This window comes from Macadamia integrifolia, chromosome 14 (genome assembly GCF_013358625.1).
Source record: "Macadamia integrifolia cultivar HAES 741 chromosome 14, SCU_Mint_v3, whole genome shotgun sequence".
NCBI lineage: Eukaryota > Viridiplantae > Streptophyta > Magnoliopsida > Proteales > Proteaceae > Macadamia > Macadamia integrifolia.
In genome coordinates this window covers 9,105,805-9,127,580 of record NC_056570.1, presented here as the reverse complement: position 1 = coordinate 9,127,580, position 21,776 = coordinate 9,105,805, and the positions used below count along the sequence as shown (strand labels likewise).

At 41.9% G+C, this 21,776-nt stretch overlaps 1 protein-coding gene across 1 annotated transcript; it reads left to right on the top strand.

Annotated features, from left to right (window-relative positions):
* The first annotated feature begins 6 nt into the window (after positions 1–6).
* LOC122061220 lies at positions 7–1,478 on the top strand. The gene is made up of 2 exons (XM_042624432.1): positions 7–562; positions 1,227–1,478. Exons 1-2 carry the CDS (start codon positions 32–34, stop codon positions 1,338–1,340), a joined length of 645 nt encoding a protein of 214 aa, XP_042480366.1. The 5' UTR covers positions 7–31; the 3' UTR covers positions 1,341–1,478.
* Positions 1,479–21,776: the final 20,298 nt, after the last annotated feature.

The following is a 21,776-nucleotide window of genomic DNA, read 5'->3' as shown; positions in this document are numbered from 1 at the left end:
GAGAGAGAGAGAGAGAGAGAGAGAGAGAGAGATGGAAGAGATACGTGAGGCTGCCTTAGCTTATTATGAAGCTGGTACAGATGAGCTTAAGCAGACGGCTGTAGCAATGTTTAGGAGCATGGATGTGGATGGAAATGGGTGGATAAGTATCACAGAATTTGAGAATTTTCTGAAAAAGAATAGGTACAGTGTTCATTATGATCGGAAATTGTTCTTCGAAATCGATAGGGACCGAAACAACTTTCTTGATTTTGAGGAAGTTATAATCTTCTTCTACATGACCCAAACTAAGAAAGTATTGTGTGACGGTTGTAGATCCCTTATTAAGGGCACATATTTCATTTGCAGTGATTGCTTTTGCAAAACAAACAATAATGGCTATGATCTTTGCTGCGCCTGTTACCGCAGCAAGAAATTTGGACAAGGCCACGGACCCTTTGTGGATAATTATTCAATTCTACTTTCAATACGAAACCTATTGCAACAGCAGCAGCAGGAGCAGCAGCAGCAGCAAGCACAAGTAGTGCAACAAAGAGAAGTTAGCAGCAGCCGGACAAACAAGGTGAGATTCATAAACTATGGCCTGTCTGTTGGTTATTACACTTACCCTTTTAAAATCTGTTCTCTGTCTCCTGGAAAAATTGGCAATGGAAATTTGGATTTTGGTCAATTAGATTGTAATTATGAGATCACGGTGGTTGTGTCCACCTCATTTTATTGTTGACGATTTTAGGTGGGACTTAGAAGAGAGACCAAGGTTTAAGTTCTCGTGATAAGGTGTTGCGGGTGTTGTTAAATATTTAGCTTTTTGCTTCCTCTGTTGATGGCAACATCGAAGGTGGAGGGATGAATGACTTTTGTGCTGTAATCAGCTTCATGTTGTTGAGATGTCCATCTAGATTTGGATGCCTTTCTTGTACATTCTTTTCACCCTTAAAATTTTTTTTTCTATTTTGTTACGATTTAATATATAAAATACTGATTTCTAATAAAAAAAAATTATGTGATCACGGTGGTGGATCATCATTAACTACGGGTAAAGGAAGACTTTCTCAAAAGGAAAATGCTGAATATTCTCTCTCTCTCTCTCTCTCTCTCTCTCTCTCTCATTCATGGTCATCAAATAAAGTTTCATTGCAGTCAAATTTTGGTTGCGGTTGACATATAGATTGTTGATGCTTATGTAATTACTCATTTTTCCTTTGGCTCTCTCTTATTTTTCTTAGGATGGCCGAGGTTTGGATGAACTACAACTATTTCTAAAAGCATTCAAGGTTGGATTGGATATTAATCAAGTCACTAACACTTTGGCGAGCCAAGGAGTTTGTAGCATTATGTGATGTCTTGATGTTGATGGCACATTAATTAAGTCACGAATGGGTGTTAAAAGGCATTTGGATTTGAAAATGGTTATGTATGCTATTTCGGAGTTGGTTTGTGATTGTGTTAACTGGTGTATCGTTCCTATTTTTATTGGATTCTTGGGTTAATTTCTTCTTGTAATGTTGTTACAAAGTTGCTTTATTGTATTGTACCAATTTGTTCTTATGAATAAAACATAAAATTCCACTTGGTGGTTCAACCTATAACCTTTAGGCATTAGGTAGAAATGGTCAAGGGTATACCTTATGTTAAGAAATCAATCCAAAAAATCCAAGGTGTCAGAGAATCGATGTTAGAATACCCTTCTATAAAGTCCCATCATTTTAACATTCTTCCTCTCTTACATGTAGCTGTAGCATATACATGGATATATATATATATATGGAAGAAAGAGTGGTAACCAGTTGTGTTCCGTACACCCTACAATGGGGAAGTGCACCCACCAGAGTGCACACAGTGGGCAGGGGGTCATTTCACTGGACCTGCGAGAGGGTGTAGGGAACATAACCGATAAGGGTTCTTTTTCCCTATATATATATAGGGTGAAAGAACCTTACCGTTCTGGCGCAAGGTATGCCAGGCACAAGGGCAAATGCGAGGGTGCACAAGAGCATCTTCAATACAAACAAGGGGAGGCCAGCGTGGTCTTTTCATGCCTGCACTAGTTTGGACGATTTTCTGTGCCAAAATGGCATAGTATTCTTTTTTCTTAACATATATATATATATATATATATGGGTGATAGTGCACATACACACAAGTGCCTCGGCCAATGGGAGGGTGCACGCAAGTATCTTCAGCATGGGTTACTGTGGTCTTTTCACACTTGCTATATCTTGCCGTAGGTACATATATACTCACCTGAGATATACCAACCTGAGATATACTCACCTGAGATATACCCACCTGAGATATACCCACCTGAGAATACCCACCTGAGAATGCCCACTTGAGATGTACCCACCTATAACTAGTAGATATTTTTGGGGGCCTAGGTATAAAAGAAGAGACATTTATTGTCTTTTCCCTCATTAATGATAGTTGGTCGGTAGGAGAGTAAAGAAGAGAGAGAAGGAAAGAAGAAAGGAAAAGGAGGAAGAAGATGAAAAAAGAAAGGAAATCGACCGTAGAGCTTCACTGGAGCTGGGTCTTGGTATTTTGACCTCAGATTAATGATTAACTCATCGGGATCTTCGATTTGAGGTAGGTATTGTACACATTCCAAGGATTCTTGGGAAAACCCCTTTCTTAAACCCTCTTTTTTATTTTTGGGAAAGAACCCACTTGGATCTTGCTAATCTTACATGGATAATCAAATCTAAGGATGAATGGAAGGTGTGTACAATGATCTTGAAGGATTTGGAAGGAGTGTTGATAAAGATCTAGAGTATTTGGAAGTTCTTGAGCAAAAGAAGTGAAATTTGGGGTTTCATTAGTGTTCTTAAGAAAGAGGTAAGAATCTCCTTATTTCTTTTGATTTGATCTTAGATCTAGGTTGAGGATACATGATTGGACCTTAGATGAGTGATTTGAGTCGCCGGATCAACCCCAAACAAGTTCCCCAAGCCGAAGAGAAGACAGGGAAGAAGATGGGAAAATTTCGTTTCAAGACTGGGGGGTGTTCCAGGCCCACCTGCCTTTAGGTCTTTGGCCCACCTGAGTTCCCAGAACTCAATTTTTGAGCTCCGGTGTAGCCGGCATGCATGAAACCGATGGGCTACCAACCTCGCCTATCTTTGACTCATGCCCACCTATCTTTCCAGAATGCCCAGAATGGGTCTAAATTCGATGGGTAACCCCCATTTATGATTCTAAACCTAATTTTAGTGTTCAAACATGATGATTTTGACCCCAAAATATTGAAATGATAAACCATTTTGTTTATAATAGGTTACACTCATTATACACGTACCCACACATCGGATCTCTTATGTGTCGGGTACAAGCACCCTGTAAATATAACAAGTGGGGAGTGGACTCTGATTTAATTTTAGAATGTTATGCATCATTTAACATATGTTAGTCTAGCCATGTCATCATGTCATTGGTGTGTAGACTAGACATCACATATGCCATATCACGCATTTGAATATGCATTTACATAATATGCTATGCTTTGTGTTATGATTGAATATTCATTATGTCTTGACGTATGTGATGGAGGAATCTCATTTGGACATGATATGCATGCTAGATTTTAGATGCCGCAGTTGGCTTAGAAACGAGTGCATGGTGGCTCATGGAATGGGACGCGGTGCCATCGTGTAATCGTACTATACTCATGTAGAAGCATGCAGCTAGGATTTATATACCCCTTTGTGCTACGATCCTTCCCAACAGGGGTTTACGTGTTGGGTTACTATTGGGGGGAAGCATCGGGTTGCGGTTGTCGAACTTCTGCAGTGGTTAGAAGTACGCATGACTGATCACTAGGACAATCTGTAACCCTAGTGGTATATTTAGAGGGCCGATTGTGCTGCTTTTACTTCAGGTGGAATCACCCATTTACTTTTTGTCATTTAAATTTGTCGAGAGTCGGCTTGCATTTGAAATTTTGGTACCAAAGGTGGGCCTTCTCTGACAACCCTACGGGCGTATCGCGGGATGGGGTTCGCGGCTCGTACCCGGGGCACACACGTACTGTGGTTGTGAGTAGCACATAGCTTATGACCTAGTAATGTTGTTAGGCTAATAGGATTAAAATGAATTGCATATATATAAGCGCATATGTGTTGTGACTATTTGTGTGGTTTTCCTTGTGTGGTATTCCTTTCTACTTATTGGGCTAGTGAGCTCATCCCACGTGCATAACTCTTTTTAGGTGATTTTACAAGTTACCCACTGTGGAGTTTCTCTCTGAGGACTAGTGGGTCACTGATGAGTTCGGGCACGGTGCCGATTGCATGTGCGAGGATTGTGCTGCATGGCAGCAGTGACTTCAGAGTGATTCTTTTTTATTCTTTTGATGTACTCTCTTTTTGATGACTTGATGCTTAAATTGTTATATTTTTATGTATATATCATGCCTTCGGGCCCAAATGTATATAACTGTTATAACTCAATTTGGGTATCAAGTATTTGGAAAACAATTACATGTATTATTATGAACAGGTCTTCCATTGAAAATACAGGTCTTATCTTAGTTTAGTAGATGTATATTATATTGCAATTACTGTATTGTTGATCCTGGCAGGTTTGTGAGTTAACCGGAGTTAACTCGGTCACTGGCTCGGTTCTGTGCGTGCAGGGTGTGACAGGGAGATATTGCAATAATTCTACCTTTAGAGAAGTCCTCTATTATGGGAACAAATCTTGACCAAATTGATGCAGCTAACGGTATAGAGGGGGCTGGATTAGCGTCTTCATTCAATGCTGAATCTGGGTCAGAGGATGGAGCGGATATGGATCACATATCCGAACCAAGAGAGGAGGCAGAGATAGATCAACGTAGAAGCAACTCTCTCATCACAGAGGAGGATGAGTCTCTTGACCTGGAAGAATATGGCAGGGAGGGTCATATCAATCAAGGTCAGAATGGTGATCAAGAAGATGGAAGGGATGTGAGGCACGAGCCTTAGTTCAATAATACAAGGACTCATCAGCAGTACAAGGATGGTGCCATGATTGTGCATCGTGAAGACATGGCAGAGGTAGAAAGAGCTACGAGAGAGCTTGAGAACGCTATGGAGGGTAGAAGACAGCAAAAGGGGAAGTTCATCGCCCTTCATGAGTAGGCTGCTCGAAAGTCTGACAGATTGGCGCTTTTAAAAAAGTGACTATAAAGATTTTATTTCGAATATTAGAGGAATGAAGAAAAAGGCTGCTAGATTGGCCTTAAGAAATGTTGTTACGATGAATTCCCCATAAATTATTTGCTTAGCTGAACCGATGCTAGAGGTGCAGAAATTTCTGATGAGATTTTTCAATAATCTTGGTTTTGAAGCGGATTTTATTCACAATGACAGGCCGGATAAGGTTCCAAATCTATGGGTGGTTTGGAGAAGGGGTATGCCTAAGCCGCAAGGTGTCTCTTGCTTTGATCAACATATTACCTTATGTGTACGGTGGTAGACGAACCACTTTGTTTTGTCTTTTGTTCATGCTAATTGCTTCAGGGCAGCAAGAAGAGACCTGTGGAATAATTTGGCCGCATCGAACCTGGGGCAAGGCACCCCTTGGTTGGTGACTGGAGACTTTAATGCTATGCTGTAGGCTCATGAAAAAAGAGGTCCAGGATCTTTTAATTTGGGCTCTGCGGCAGAGTTTGGGGTGATGGTGGATGGCTGTTCCCTTATTCAGATTTCTGCACAGGGTCGCAAGTATACTTGGACCAATAATAGAAGAAGATGTAATGTTGTAGCAGTTCTAGATAGAAGCTTCTACATAGATGCTTGGTTTTCAGTGTTTCATGATTGCCACCAACAGGTGCAATCTAATAGTGCGTCCGACCACTCTCCGCTGTTGGTGGTGTCAGAAGCATCGGTGAAGCCCTCTAATTGCCCTTTTAGGTTTCAGAGGTCTTGGACTGATCATGAAAATTTCCTAAAAATTGTGAAAGACTCTTGGGATGAATGGATTAGCGCATCGGCTCTCTATGTCTTCAACCAGAAAATAAAAAGGCTGAAAATTGTGATTAAGGAGTGGGCTAGGGAAATGTTCCCTAATGTGAACTTGGAAAAGGAGGAGGCACTAAAGGGGTTGGAGGAGATTCAAAAGGAGATAGAGGAGATTGGTATGAACAACCAGATCTTTGCTCGAGAAGCTAATGCGAAAACTATGTACCCGAAGGCGCTGGAGGGATATGAAAAATTCTGGGCTGAAAAAGCTCGAATTAGATGGAGAATTCAGGGAGACAGAAGCTCGAAATTCTTTCATGTGGCTGTGAAAGTGAGAAGAATGAAGAATACCATTAGAAATCTAAAAACTAATGATGGTCAGATCATCACTTAGAAGATGCAAATGGAGGATTTTACTAAGAGCTACTATGAAAATTTTCTCAAAAAATCTTCTACTATTGATCACATGGAAATGCTGGACTGTATTCCAAATGTGTTGGAGGACATAGATAGATGGAGGATGGATGCGATGCCATCCAATGATGAGATTAAAAGGGCAGTTTGGGACCTTGATCCGGAAAGCTCTCTGGGTCCAGATGGTTTTCTTGGTATGTTCTACAGATTTTGTTGGGGCATAATCTCTGATGACGTTTGTAATGCTATTTGGGGCTTCTTTAGTAAAGGCCGAATGCCCTATGGCCTAAATAACAATTTTTTGGTGTTAATCCCCAAGATTGAAGGGGCAAGCTCTTTAGATAAATTTATGCCCCTATGCATGGACAATTTTGTCTGTAAAATTGTCTCTAAAATCATGGGTTTGAGACTATCAGAGGTGATACCTCGACTCATTTCGGAGGAGCAGGGAGCATTCCAGAAAGGAAAAATCGTTCACTCCAACATCACCCTCGCCTTAGGGCTATCCAATTCGATGTTCTCTATGACCAGAGGGGGTGGCATGGGGGTGAAGATCATTATTCAGAAGGCCAATGATACAGTTGATTGGGATTTTATTTTCCATGTGTTGAGAAAGTTTGGGTTTTTTGAGACCTGGATTCGATAGGTGCACCAGATGTTGGTCTCTGCAAAGATCTCAGTAATGTTCAATGGTGGTCTGATTGGATACTTTGGAGTGGACAAGGGGATCATATTTACCCTATGCTGTTCATATTGGCTGAAGAGGTTGTCTGTAGAGGTTTGAATAAGCTTGTGGAAGAAAATAAATTGAAGCCGATTGAGGGTCCTCGTGGATTGATTACACCAGCTCATAGTTTGTTCGCAGATGATATCTTCATATTTGCTAATGTATCTCTCAGGTATGTCAGACATCTAAAGAATTTGCTTAACATGTACCAGGAATTTTCTATGCAGTGTATCAATCTGGAGAAGAGTAAATTGTTTGTGGGCTTGATCTCTTCTCAGAGAAAGAGGGCTATAGTAGAAGAATTGGGGATTCTCCTTTGCACCTTTCCTACAAGGTACCTGAGAGTGGAGATTTTTAAAGGTAGAGTTAAGAAAGATGATGTGATGCCTATTATGGACAAAGAGAAAGACCGTTTGGCTGGGTGGAAGGGCAAGATGCTATCCCTCGCAGGAAGAGTTGAGTTAGTGAGATCGGTGATTATGAGTATGCCAGCTCATAGTTTTGCTGTGTATTGGTGGCCGTCATCGCTAATTACAACTCTGGAGAGATGGATGCGCAACTTTGTCTGGTCAGGAGAGATAGAATCCACAAAAAAAAATTTTGGTTAATTGGGACCAATGTTGCAAGCCTAAGGAGGAAGGGGGGGGTTAGGTTTGAGAAGATTGAGAGATGTGAATAAAGCTATGCTCTATAAGACTGCATAGCGTATCAAGCATGAAAATTCCTTGGCCAGTAGATTTTTGAGGGCTAAACAAACATGGACTACCTAAGAAGTGATATAGTGCTTCATCTTTTTTTTTTTTGCTAAAGGATGAATATATTAAGAAGAAAAGGGAGTACATAATAAAGAGGAAACAGGGACAGAGCAGAGATCCCTAGAGCCGCTAACAAACTCCACCTTCGGTATGGCCATCAGCAGAGAAAAAAAGTAGCACCCTAGGAGAATCTAAAGCTATGCCTGCCCAGGATATCATTTTCTACATAATTAGCAACATGTCTTGGGAAAGACACCGAGAATTCTGAGTTCCCAGATTTTGAAGCCTTTTTTGCCAGAAAATCTGCAATTGGATTTGCTTCCCAAAAGCAATGGGATATCTTCCAAGGGATTGATTCCAGGAAAGGGATAACATCCAGCCATCTTTGGAGGATAAAGCACATGATATGGTTCCTCTGGATTGCCAAAACAACCGCAGTCAAGTCAGATTCTATCCACATGCCCCTTGCACCCATCGCCTTAGCCATCATAATACCTTCCATGACTGCCTCAACCTCTGCTTCATAAGAATTTTTTATTCCCAAAAAAAGGCTAAATGAGTCACACACCTGGCCATCATTATCTCGAACAATCCCTCCTGCTCTTGTCCTTCCTGGATTTCCCAGAGAGCTGCCATCCACATTAACCTTTAGCCAGTTTGGTTGGGGCTTACACCAATGAACTTCGAAGGGGTGAACATGCTTGTGAGACACCACTGTCAAACCCAGTTTTCTGTAGCAAATAACATCAATCGGAGCTTTCACCTCCCCCTTCAACTTCCCTACGCAAGGGCCAAGCTCCTGACGACTACATTCAAATATTTGCATTGCAGCTCTGTAATCATTGTCATACCGACATCTATTCCTTTCCCACCAAATGTTTGTTGCAATAATGGAAAAACCCATCATCCATGGAGTTTTAAGGTTTACAACTCTAGCCTTTGTCTTCCACCATCGAATTAGGTTGTCAACTGACTGGTGCTGCTACCACTTTACCTCAAAGCACTCAACAATTGTTTTCCAAACTTTGGTCGCGAAAGGGCATCTGAGGAAGATATGATTAATACTTTCTTCAGCTTGGTTGCAGAGAGCGCACCTGGAAGCAAGATGGATCCCCTTATGCCTGATCTACTCATCCGTTAGGAGTTTGCCATGGGCTAGACGCCATCCTAAGGTAGAGATCCTAGGAGGTAGGCCTTTCCGCCAAACCAGAGAGTACCAAGGGACCTTGCTTGCCGTCCTTCTAATACCCTCCCATGCCAAAGAGGTAGAGAAAGAACCCAGTGTTGACAATGACCAGCAGCAGGTATCCACTAAGTCACCTGAGGGGATTTTAATCAACTTAATTTTGTCAAATATTCTGATGAGCTCCACTGAGCTCACCTTAGGGATCGCCCATTCTCCACCACGAATAAAGTAGCCCACCTTAGCATTAAATATAAGAGCAGTCAAATCCATTATCTGAAGCTCCTCAAGCACTGACTTTGGCCCCCACCATTTGTCCTTCCAAAAATTTGCAAGATTACCATTCCTGAATTACCATTCCCGATAATCCATCTTTGATTCTCTTCCACAAAGCTCCAGAACTTTTTAACCCCCGATGCAATGGAAGATGAAACACCTTTTTTGAATCTGCCATCATTTTTAATAAATCTAGCCTTAAGGAAAGAGCTGGCCAATGTCTTCTCATGCTTGATTCTCCATACTAGTTTGCATAGCATTGCTCTGTTTGTGTCTCTGAGCCTCCTGATACCTAAGCCTCCTTCCTCTTTAGGCTTACAAAGGGCGTCCCATCTTACTGTAATTTTTCTTGCAGATCCTATCTCACCCGTCCAGATAAAATTCCTCATCCACCGTTCCATTGTTGCTAACAGGGAAGATGGCCACCAATAAATAGCAAAACTATGGTTAGGGATACCTACAATGACCGATCTAACCAGTTCTGTTCTTCCTGCCAAAGACAATAGGTTGCCTTTCCAACCTGCTAGGCGCCCCTTCACCTTGTCCATCATTGGCAGAAGGGCCTCTTTCTTCACTCTTCCCTTAAATATTTCAACACCCAAGTATCGAGTCGGGAAGTTATAGATCTGAATTCCAAGGGTATCAGCAATGATCTGGAAGATATAGTGCTTCTTCCATATGGCATGGCATTAGAAAAATCTGGAACTTTATTTCTTCTAAGGAAAGATGGGTTGTTGGTGATGGTCGCTCCATAAAATTTTGGAAGGATAATTGGGTGGGTGGTTTTGCGCTGGAAGAGTGTGTGGGAGGTGTGGATAGCTCGATGCTTGATGGAAAGGTGGACAGATTTATTGACAATCATAGGTGGGGCATCCCTGTGGTAAACCCTTGCTTTATGAAAATGTTTTTAAAGCTGTTTTGCAGATTAAGATCCCAAATTATGAGTGTGCTGACCGATGTGTTTGGAGTCTTTCTTATGATGGGAAATTCAATCTAAATTCTGCATGGGAGGATATTAGAGAAAAGAAGCCAACTGCCCCCTGGTCTTCGCTCATTTGGTGTAAGAAGCAACAACCTCAGGTCTCATCTCTTGCTTAGAGGGTGCTCCATGGAAAGGTTCCTACTGAAAAATTGGTGAAAAAGAAAGCGGTGCCTCTTGTTTCTAGATGCGTTCTTTGTAAGGCAGCCGAAGAGACAATGCACCATTTATTCATAGCTTGCCCTTTTTCCGGTGAATTCTGGAATGATTTATGCCAGTGCTTTAATCTCAGATGGAGCGCTTAGGGTTCTATTTTGGATTTCACCCAGTGGTGGAAAAGAAATACTAAAAATGTGAGCTGTAAAGAAGCGTGGAGCATGTGTTTAGGTATTGTTATAAATCACTTGTGGAGGGAAAGAAATAAAAGAATTTATGAGGGTGTGGAGCGGATAACAAAATACATCTCGCTCATGGTGACTGAAGATATAAGAAAGAACGTTCCTGTAGCTAAGGGAGTTAATACCTGGGCAAACCTAAAGTGTTGCAGACGCCTGGGATTATCTATTCAGAAAGATAATCATCGAGGTATTTTGGAGGTTTATTGGTGCATACCCTCTATCAATTGGGTCAAATTAAATTTTGATGGGAGCTCTCTAGGAAATCCTGGGCGTGCTGGAGCGGGAGGAATATTTCGGGATTATTTTGGTAAAGTTCTATGCTCATATAAAAAATTTATGGGAGTGACAGGGGTATTTGAGGCTGAAGTAGAGGTGCTGATGGAGGCTCTAATGAGGGCCAAGGACATGGACATTCAGTTCTTGTGGATTGAATCAGACTCGAGTGCTGTCGTGTCTCTGATCTAGCGAAGGAAGATTCCATGGTTTGCTCTGCAGAGGTGGATATATCTCCAGAATTACATGAGAAGAATTTCTTGGAAAATTACTCACAATTACTGAGAGGGGAACTCAGTGGCAGACTTCTTAGCAAGAGATGCGGCAATGAGCGGCACTTCAGGAGTTGATGTGAATTTTCCGCCCCACATTGAGGATGTTCTTTCTAGAGATGCCGAGGGTAGACCAAACTATAGATTCCCTTAGCACTCTTCCTTTTCCCCCTGCTGATGGCAATGCCGAAGGTGGAAGGATAGGGAGGTGGGTGGTTCTTCTATTTTGCTTGGATGTTGGGCTGTAATTGTCTTTTCCTATTTTGATTTTATGAAATAAATTTTTAGCGAAGAAAATAAATAACCAATGTAGGATATGTTTCTATAGTTCCCAACATCTCACATTATCAAAGGGGAAGAGAGAGATAGTTCCCAACATCTCAACATTATCAAAGGGAAGAGAGAGAGAGTTTCCTCTTTTCTACCGCATGGTAGGGTGATCCAGCCATTCTAACGTTGAATATGTAGGGAATGATCTTTATTAACCATGTGTAAATTTATACCTAGAAGTTCGTTGATTAACTTCACATGTATGTCCATGCATACGTCGGTTGTCTAAGTGTTTCATACATAAACATGTGCATTACACACAATTCATGGGTATGGAAAAAATTTGGCTGCTACCTGGGCGTGGCTGCAACCCCTCCATGTAGCCAAAGAAATGGAATGATTCACTTCCCCTTAGGTTCTTTTTTTTTTTTGATAAGTAACTTTATGTATTGAATTAGAGAAAGAATTACAAAAAGAGGCAACCTCACCCACCCCCTTTAGACAGACCTAAAGAGGGGTAGATAAATCCCTTAACAAGCAGGACAGGCCCTGCATACTGCCATGTAAAAGATTATACAATCATCTCTTCATTACATTACTTCCTAAAATAAACAGTGCGGCTGGCATCCAAGTCCACAAGACTTTGCAAGTCTTGAGGAAAATCTTCAGGGCGAATATTAGCTTCACCATCTCCTGTATCATATGTAGCCATAAAGTCAGCTGGACTACTGCTCTCCCTCCACACATGTATGATCTCTTTCCTTCCAAATTCCTTTAGCAAATGTAGAATCTTGCTTTTAAGAGTTTGGATTTCCCATGGTCCTTCAACCTGACCATTTATGATATCCACAGCTACCTTTGAGTCCGATCTAACTAATATGCATAAAAGATTCAATTTTTTACATAAATCAACTCCCTTTAGCATTGCCATGAGCTCCATATATAAAACTGACCTTACTACCCCCTTTCCTGCAAAAGCCAGAATCGATTGTCTTCTACTGTCCCTTATAATTCCACCACAACCTGCCCTATCATGTGTTAGAGAACCATCACAATGGAGTGCCCACATTTTATCTGATGGAGGTACCCATTGACAAGTTCGTGGGGATATACTTCCCCTTAGGTTCACGAATACCCTTCTAGGTTATAATATTTTTCAAATACCCTTTTAGATTCCATTTCTTTACTAAGCTGAAACCCAAACAACAGCTAAATTTTGTTCTTCTTTCTTGGCCTTTATATGATTATGTGGCATTAGGACAAAAGGTTTAATATTGTAATTTCACAACTCGGTGAGTTGAGCTTGAATTTTCAATTTTTTTTAATTTTGTTTTATTTAATTTTTTTTTATTTTTATAAATGAACTAAATATGAATTTTCAACTCTCATGACTATGACGTCCCCCATTTTCTGAGCCTACTGGATCCTCTCCAGTTGGGTGTAACATGGGTGTAAATACTACCTTTGGGGTGTAAGGACCACACTCCATGAATGGGGATGGAGTGTACAGCTCATGGAGAAGATCCAGATTCCCGTTTCCCTTATGCCACTTGCAATCCTTCCCTGAATCACTATTCTTCTCTTACCAAAAAAAATTAATAAATAAAAAAATCCCTATTCTTCCTTCTATCCCTCTGATTCCTTGGCCCCCAATTGCATCATTGCCACTGTGGAGTTATGCCATGAATCCAAACTTCTTTTTCTTGATTATGTGTGTGGGGAGATGAGAGAGTCCTAATCATTGGAATGAGATCCTCTCCAGTGTGCCAGTACGAATAACGTTAGCTAACAAATGGTAAGCATTTGGGGTGCATGTTTGGGCACTGTCAGCCGTTCGATGTGTGTTGGAGAGTATCCAAGTCGGGATCATTTCTTTGTACTAGGAGAGTAATTACACTTGTAGAGATGCCAAGTTTTTTACCCATGACCAGGTACCATCTTTTCCTATGACCACTGTTATATATTTTTTTGGTAAAAGGTTGTGTGCAAATTAGGGGTGAAAGAGGCCAGGTTTCTTAAAACCCAAACCCAACCCTGCATTGCTTTAATTGTGCTTGAGCCCGGCCCAAACCTACGAGGCCTGGAGTTGGGTCAGGTTCTGACATCCATTCCAGTTTTTTTTGTTTTTCTAACATGCATATATCCCAATTTAGACATCATTCCAACGGATTTTAAAATCAAAAGTGGGTGATGGATTCATAACATATTATGTATAGAGTTTTTTAAATTAATATGTGAGTGCTATTTAAAAATGTGAGCGGTGTGTGCATGTGGTAACATTATAATATATTATATTATAACCTTTGTTCATAATGGTTTCGATGGAGAGAATGAGTAACTTAGGAGAGAGAAGCTCTGAGGCAGAGGAAGACAATTCTGCGGGTGACTTTCTCGACTCCCATGGGGACCATCCGCCCGATAGGGATAAACAACAAAAAATTACAAATTTTTGGACGGCTGCACGCAGGGATCATCCCCTCTATGAACCTGTGGAGGACCCTGGCATCCAGTCTGAGGCAGGAATGGGTCTAGTCGGCACTACGGCAACGGAGAGGGAGACTCAGCATAGGGTGGAGGCTACCAATGAGGCATTACCAGCAACCAGGGACTTTTGGAGCAGTCAGAGGAAGAACTCCTATGCTACGGTGGCCAAGAGATCCCTGCCAAACGTCGAGGATCTGCCTGAACCGATTCACGCAGGGCCCCTCACAAAGGTAGTTATACCTCAAGAGGCATACAAAGAGAAGTTGCAAAGCTTTAACTTTCTGCTGATCGGTAGAGTAAACTTCCGATTTGTATTGATGAATGATGTTCGTAGTGCTGCCAAGGAAGCCTGGAACCTGAAAGGTAGAGTGAACCGTTGGGAAAAGGTTTTATTCTATTCCATTTTGAAATTGAAGGTGATATGTCTTCTATGTGGAAACGAGGGCCAATTAAGGTGAAGGGACAGATTAATCGCTTCCAGCGATGGCGCCCAGAGCTCAGTATTCACGATGACCATACTCAGACCAAGTTGGTGTGGATACGCTACCCTGAGCTGCCGATGGAATACTGGCACGAGAGAATACTATTATCAATGGCAAAGACCTCAGGACGCCCTGTGGAGATTGATAATCGGACGCTGAATGCCACCATGGGAAGTTACACGCATGTTCTGTTAGAAGTGGAGCTTGGTGGTTCTTGAGTGGAGGAGATCCAGGTGGAGAGAAGGCAACCGGGCACGGACACCCTATTCTGGTTCAAGCAATGAATTATGTATGAAGATGACATTGGAAGGTGCTCTTTCTGCAAAAAATTGGGTCACTCTATCAATCAATGCAGGGAGAAAAAAAGCAAGGAGAGGAACCATGATGGGATGAGGGTTGACGAGAATCTGAACAAGGGCGGCAATGGTTGGACAGAGGATGGGAGAGATTCGCCGGCTGCAAATTCTGGTACACCCAGGGGTGGTGGCAGTCCCCATTTGGCAGGGAATAATTTGGTTCGCTCTTTTAAGGCAAATTCCACAAATAGAGGCAACCCTCCAGCGATGGTAGATTTCTCTCCTATTTTGAACGGTCAACTAGACAGCTTGCACCAAGGAGATTTGAAGATCATTCTCCCATTATCTCATGCCCCAAAATAGTAATATCCATGAACCAAATATGGTGGAAAATCCACTCCGCGAAGGTGGATACGGATATGGATCCGACCCAGCCGAATCTGAATACTACTTTGAGAAGGAATCGCATGCCTCTGAGGAAGAGAACATAGACCTGCAGGAGGTTGCAGGGGTGAACACGCTACGGGTTTCTGAAAATGCAAGAAGAGAGCAGGTGCAACGCAAATTGTGCCCCCGCAAAAATAGGGTGACGTATGCTGGAGGTCGCGGAGGAAGATCCCACGCTAGAGGCGGCAAGAGTGTGAGAGGCCAGGAATGGGGAGCTGAGGACCATATTGTATCGGGCATGGCGCCATCTCACTTTATGGGAAGTAAGGTGGTCATCCAGCACCAAGAGGTTGCTGACCTGGATAATGCCATATGTAGGGTGGAGGGAGAGGCTAGAGAAAAAGGGAAGTCCGTTGCAACGACAGGGCAGGCTACAAAGTTTGATCATCAAGCTGTGCTACAAATGTGACTTTATGAAGATTCTCTTCAGGAATATCAGATGAATGAGGAAGGAGGCCGGTAAGCGCGGCTTGAGTGACATTATTAATAAGAAGGACCCAGACCTTCTTTGTATTGCAGAGCCGATGATCACTGTGAGTGCTTTCCCAAATTTATTTTTTAATAAATTGGGTTTTCATAGCGATGTAATTTATAATAATTGAGCGAGCAGAATTTCTTACTTACGGATTTTGTAGAAATCTAATTTGGGTGTGCCCGTGGTTGCCTCTGATTCCTAGCAACACATTACAATCTCCATGAATTGGGGTCTCAATCGGATTTAGGTGACGTTTGTGTATGCTAGTAGTTTCAGAGCAGAGAGAAGATCCTTATGGACGAGATTGGTGGCTGATTCCCCTCTAGTTCCTACCCATGGGCTTTGATGGGTGACTTTAATGCCACTCTCCAGTCCCATGAAAAACGTGGCCCAGGGAACTTTAGCCTGGGCTCTGCTGAAGCCAAGATAACCCTACTTAAGGCGATGGAAAATCATGAAAAAATTTGGGCTAAAAAAGCAAAGATTAGATGGTTGAAATTTGGTGATAGAAACTCCAAATTCTTCCATCTCTTGCTAAAATGAGGAGGAATAAGAACATGATTAGATCACTTAAGAAGCAGGATGGGTCCACGGTTGAAGGTCTAAACCAATTGGGGGAACACATAGTAGACTTTTATGAGACTTTTCATAAAGTTGTCCCGACAGTGCAGCATGAGGAATTGTTGGACAACATTCCCTTGATTCTAAACCAAGCTGATTGTTTTTTGATGCTCTTCCTGGCGATGCAGAGATAAAGAGGGCGGTGTGGGAGCTTGACCCGGATAGCTCGCCTGGTCCAGACAGTTTCCCTGGGGCTTTCTTCAGAAGATGTTGGCATATTGTGGAAAGAGAAGTTAGCAATGCGATGAGATATTTTTTCAGCTCGAGTTTCATACCTAAGGGGGTCAATAACAATTTCCGTGTTCTGATCCTGAAGGTGAACGGGGCTGATATTCTGGGTAATTTCCGCCCCCTATTCATGGGAAATTTCTTCTACAAAATTATATCAAAGGTGATGGCATTGCGGCTGGAGCTACTTCTTCTCAGATTGATCTTTGAAGAGCAAGGCGCTTTCCAGAAGGGGAAGTTGATCCATGATAATATTAGCATGGCTTCAGAGCTTGCGAATATGATGTTCTCGTCCACTAGAGGAGGGGGTTTGGGCCTAAAAATAGACATAAAAAAAGCTTATGACACAATTTCCTGGAATTTTATTTTTCAGGTCCTGCGCCGTTTTGGTTTTTCAGAGGGATGGATTGGATGGCTTCCAAATCCTGATATCTACTAAGATATCAATTCTTGTTAATGGAGGGTTGCACGTCTTCTTTGGTGTGGAGCGCAGTCTGAGATAAGGAGATCTGATATCGCTGATGCTGTTTATAATTGCAGAAGAAGTGCTCTCTCAGGGTTGACGAGGCTGATCCAGATGAATCAGATGAAAGCCAATCCATGGCCCAAGGGGTGTGCATATTCTATTTGCTGATGATATTTTTATATTCACCAACGCTTCCCTGAGGTTTGTCAATAATCTAAAAGGATTTCTGACAAAATATCAAGAGTTTTCAGGCCAATGCATTAATTTTGATAAAAGCAATTTTTTCCTTGGAAAGATTGCCCCTGCTAGGAAGCAGATTATCTCTAACACTTTGGGAATTCAGAGCTGCAACTTTCCTACAAAATATTTAGGGGTTGAAATTTTTGAGGGGAGAGTAAAAGAGAATGCTCTGATGCCTGTCAAGGACAAAATGAAGGGGCACCTTGTAGGGTGGAAGGGAAAGCTCCATTCAATGGCGGGAAGAACTGAGCTAGTCAGATCTGTGATCTCTAGCAATCCTACTCATATTTTTGCTATGTACTGGTGGCCATCCTCTCTTCTAGCTACTATGGAGAGATGGATCGAAATTTTATCTGGACCAGGGAGGTGGATACTACGAGATTGATTACGGTGAAATGGGATACCCTGTGCAAGCGCAAAGAGGAGGGGGGGTCTAGGGATCAAGAAGCTAAGAGACTCGAACAAGGCATTGTTAAGTAAGATGGTTTGGAGAATAAAGCATGGGAAGTCGGCTGCTAGCTCCTTCCTTCGAGCCACGTTCATCATGAAGGGCGGTAAGTTTTCCAAAGGTAGTAGGCCTTCCTCTATTGCCTTGGGGATTCGGAAGGCTTGGGAATTTGTGGAAGAGAATGAGAGGTGGGTCATTGGCAATGGTAATCTGACCAACTTTTAGAAGGATAAGTGGTGGGGCCCAAAATCTCTGTTGGACGAGGCTCAGATTGTGGACCTTTCTTCCCTCAACACCAATGCCAAAGTGAGTGAGTTTATCCGAGACGGGCAATGGAACCTTCCAGTGGTGAGTTCTGATCTTCTAAATAACATGTTCAGAACTATTAAGGAGATCAGCCTTTCCCCTTGTTAGATGGAGGACGTTTGTGCTTGGAAGTTGTCGCCTATGGGAACCTTTTCCATGGCTTCTGCATAGGAAGAAATTGGGGAAAAATCTTTAAAAGTTTCTTGGTTCTCCTTGGTTTGGAGGAAAGGGCTTCCCCCTAGGTACTCTACCTTAAGGTGATGAATTGCCCATAGGAGGCTCCCAACGGACAACCTGATTAAAGGGAAAGGCATTCTGCTAGCATTCTGCATAGATCATGTTTTTCTTCGCTACCCTTATTCAGTTTGCATATTGAAAATATTCTACGTATGCTTCGGGGTTTCTTGGCCGATGCATCAATCTATTGAAGGACTGCTCAAGTGGTGGAAGTCCAAGGCAAGAATTTTAAACTTAAAAAACCCATGGTTAAATGAGTTTTTCCATTATTGCTGCTAATATCTGGTGGGAGAGGAACAGACGGAGCCATAAGGACAAGGCGAGAACCGATGTCCATATTTTTGAATTTAATCGCCATGAGCTTGGCTAGTGCTTGGGTAGATCGAAGGGAGAGGTGAAGAGAATCAGTGACATATTATGCTGTAGGAAATTAGGTTTACACATTGAGCCCCCTAATTTTGTTCCCCCTCTGGAAGTGCATTGGTGCAAACCTCCTCCGAACTGGATTAATATCAATGTTGACGGGAGCTCTCTAGGGAATCCAGGAAGGGCAGACACAAGTGGCATTGTTCGCGACAATGAAGACCAGGTATGCAACTCGTTCAACATTTTCTTAGGCGCCAAGAAAATCTTCGAAGCTGAGTTTGAGGCAGTCTTCGAGGGGCTGCTAATGGCAAAAAATTTAGGAGCAAGAGGTGTGTGGTTCGAGTCCGATTCTGCTAGTGTGGTGGCTACAGTGCAGAAGAACTAGATTCCATAGTTTGTGCTACAAGGATGGGTGTCTATTCTCCCATTCCTGAAGTCTATCTTGTGGAAAATTTCACATTGCTTTCATGAGGCGAACGTGGTTGCAGACTATCTTGCAAAGAAGGCTTCAAAAACTGGGATCACAGAAACTTCAGTGTCCTTCCCGAGGCACATTATTTTGGAGTTAGAAAATGATGCGATGGATAGGCATAGATTCAGATTCTGCTAGGGTGTGGCTTGCTCTCTCTGCTGATGGCCATGCCAAAGGTGGAGTTTGCAAGTTGCTCTAACGGTCTCGGCCGTGTTCCATTTTGTTTCTTTTGCTTTTGAGTATCCCCCTTTTTTCTTCTAATAAAATCATCTTTTAGCAAAAATAAAAAATTATAAAAAATCCTTCTTTATTATTATTATTATTATTATTAGAAATCAGAAAAAAGGGAAAAAAAAATACAAGAGTGGAACTGGAAATTCCCCACCTTCAGCATTGCCATCAGTAGGGAAAACCCAGGCACTAATTATGGAATCTGAACCGAGGTCTTGATAAAGCATCATGCATCATCTCATCCCTAATATATGAAGGGAAAGAGATGAAAATACCCAAGGAATCATTTTTAGCCGCATTCTTAGCAAGGAAGTTAGCAATAACGATTGCTTCCCTGAAGCAGTGAGAGATTTTCCACTGAATCGAGTCAAGATAGTGACTAATACCAATCCATTCTTGCAGAACGAACCATGGACAAACCATGTTACTGAATCGATTCTTGTAACATATGAGGGGAACAACCTATGTTACAATGCATGTATATATTATAATAATATGTACAACGAAGTAAAAGCAATATATATATATATAGTCTTATCCATTTATGGATGTAACTTCAACAACAGCTAGGTCTAGAGGGCAGTTGTATACACACACACACACACACATATATTAAAAAAATTATATAATCATGTTAAAATCAAGGTTGGGTTGGGTTGGGACAGGACGGATTGGCCTAGGCCTCAACCCATTGCCCGACCCACCCTAACCCGCCCTCAGGATAGCCCAGGTCCTATTGGACTCAAGGTAGGTTTGAGTTGTCAGGACCAATTTTACACCATGTATGATGTACAATCATGCACACGGCCACTGGATGGAGTTAGGGGGTGCATCGTAGACCCTCATTTCCACTCAATGGTTGTGTATGGTCATGCACCAGGCAATGAAGTGGGAACCACACCAAAGCCATTCCCTAAACCCTCCCTGCCCTCTCTCTCTCTCTCTCTCTCTCTCTCTCTCTCTCTCCAATTGATTGGTGCAATGGTAGAGATCTCTCTAGCCTCGCCAGAACCAACTTTCATTTGAACCCCTCACCCTTAAACTGAAGATTCCCTAAGCTTACAACTACTGTCCCCTCCACGCCTTCAATTAGGGGTGAAAGTTTGGCCTTGACAACCCGAACCCCATCTTGGCCAGCTCTGAATCGAAATAGGGATTGGGCCAAGTTTTTTGACCCTGAGGGTGGGTTAGGGTTGAAAAACCCTAACCTAGGTCAAGGTTAGGTCAAGCTCAGTTTGAGGCCTCAACCCAGCCTAGGTCAAGGTTAGGTCAAGGTTAGGTCACAGTTGATGTTATCATGCATAGATATTCAATTGTGTGCTAACCATTTTATAAGATTATGTATTGTACAAGTGTAGAAGCAGGAAAATGGAGAATCTCTAGAGAAAAATTTTAAATTTTAGATAAGATTTCATTCAACCCTCTCATGTGCATAGGATTATGTTTACCTAAGCATTTGATTTCGTCCCAATCTCATGATCACCATCGTACTCGTTTACTTTCAATAATTCTGATCTCGTGATCACCATCGTACCCATATACTTTCAATAATTCTGATCTCGTGATCACCATCGTATCCATATACTTTCAAAAATTTTGATCTTGTGATCACAATCGTATCCATGACTTCCAATAATTCTGATCTCGTGATCACCATCGTACCCATGTACTTCCAATCATTCTGATCTCGTGATCACAATTGTATCCATATACTTTCAATTATCTCAATCTTGTGATCACCATTGTATTCGTGTACTCTTAATCATCTCAATCTCTTGATCATCATTGTGCTCTTGTACTCCCAATCACTCCAAACTCTTAATTTCTCAAGTGCCTACGCAATAAATAATCTCACGATCATTTAAACTTCGGGATGCATGTGCCTCAGCTTTGTACTTGCAATCCCAAAACAAATTGTTATGTTCACAAGAGAAGAATTATGGAGAAACTGTTTTCCCATAAATTCTTAGTGAAGGTTGAGATGCCATTATAAGAATGTCATTTCCACAACAGCGTCAGAAAGTTCCAGTTCCAATGCTGAGATGCCATTACAAGAATGACATTTTCACAATAGCGCCAGAAAGTGCCAATTTCATTGACGAGATGCTAATTCAAAAATGACATTTCTACAATAGCGCCAGAAAGTTCCGATTCCAATACCAAAATATCATTACGATAAAGACGTTTCCCCGACAGTGCCATAAGTGCAACTTCAGTGTTTAAGTGACGTGAAAAGAGCATCATTTCGACAAACTGTGCAAGAAAGTGTCAATTGCATTGTAAGGATGATATAATTAGAATGTCATCTCCATAACAACACCAGAAAGTGTCAATTCCATGCCATGATGCCATTATAAGAATGACATTTCCTCAACAGTGCCATAAATGTACCTTCAGTGTGAAAGCGCAGCGAAAAGAGCGTCATTTCTACAACAGTGCCAAAAAGTGCCAATTGCATTATAAAGATGATATAATAAGAATATTATCTCTA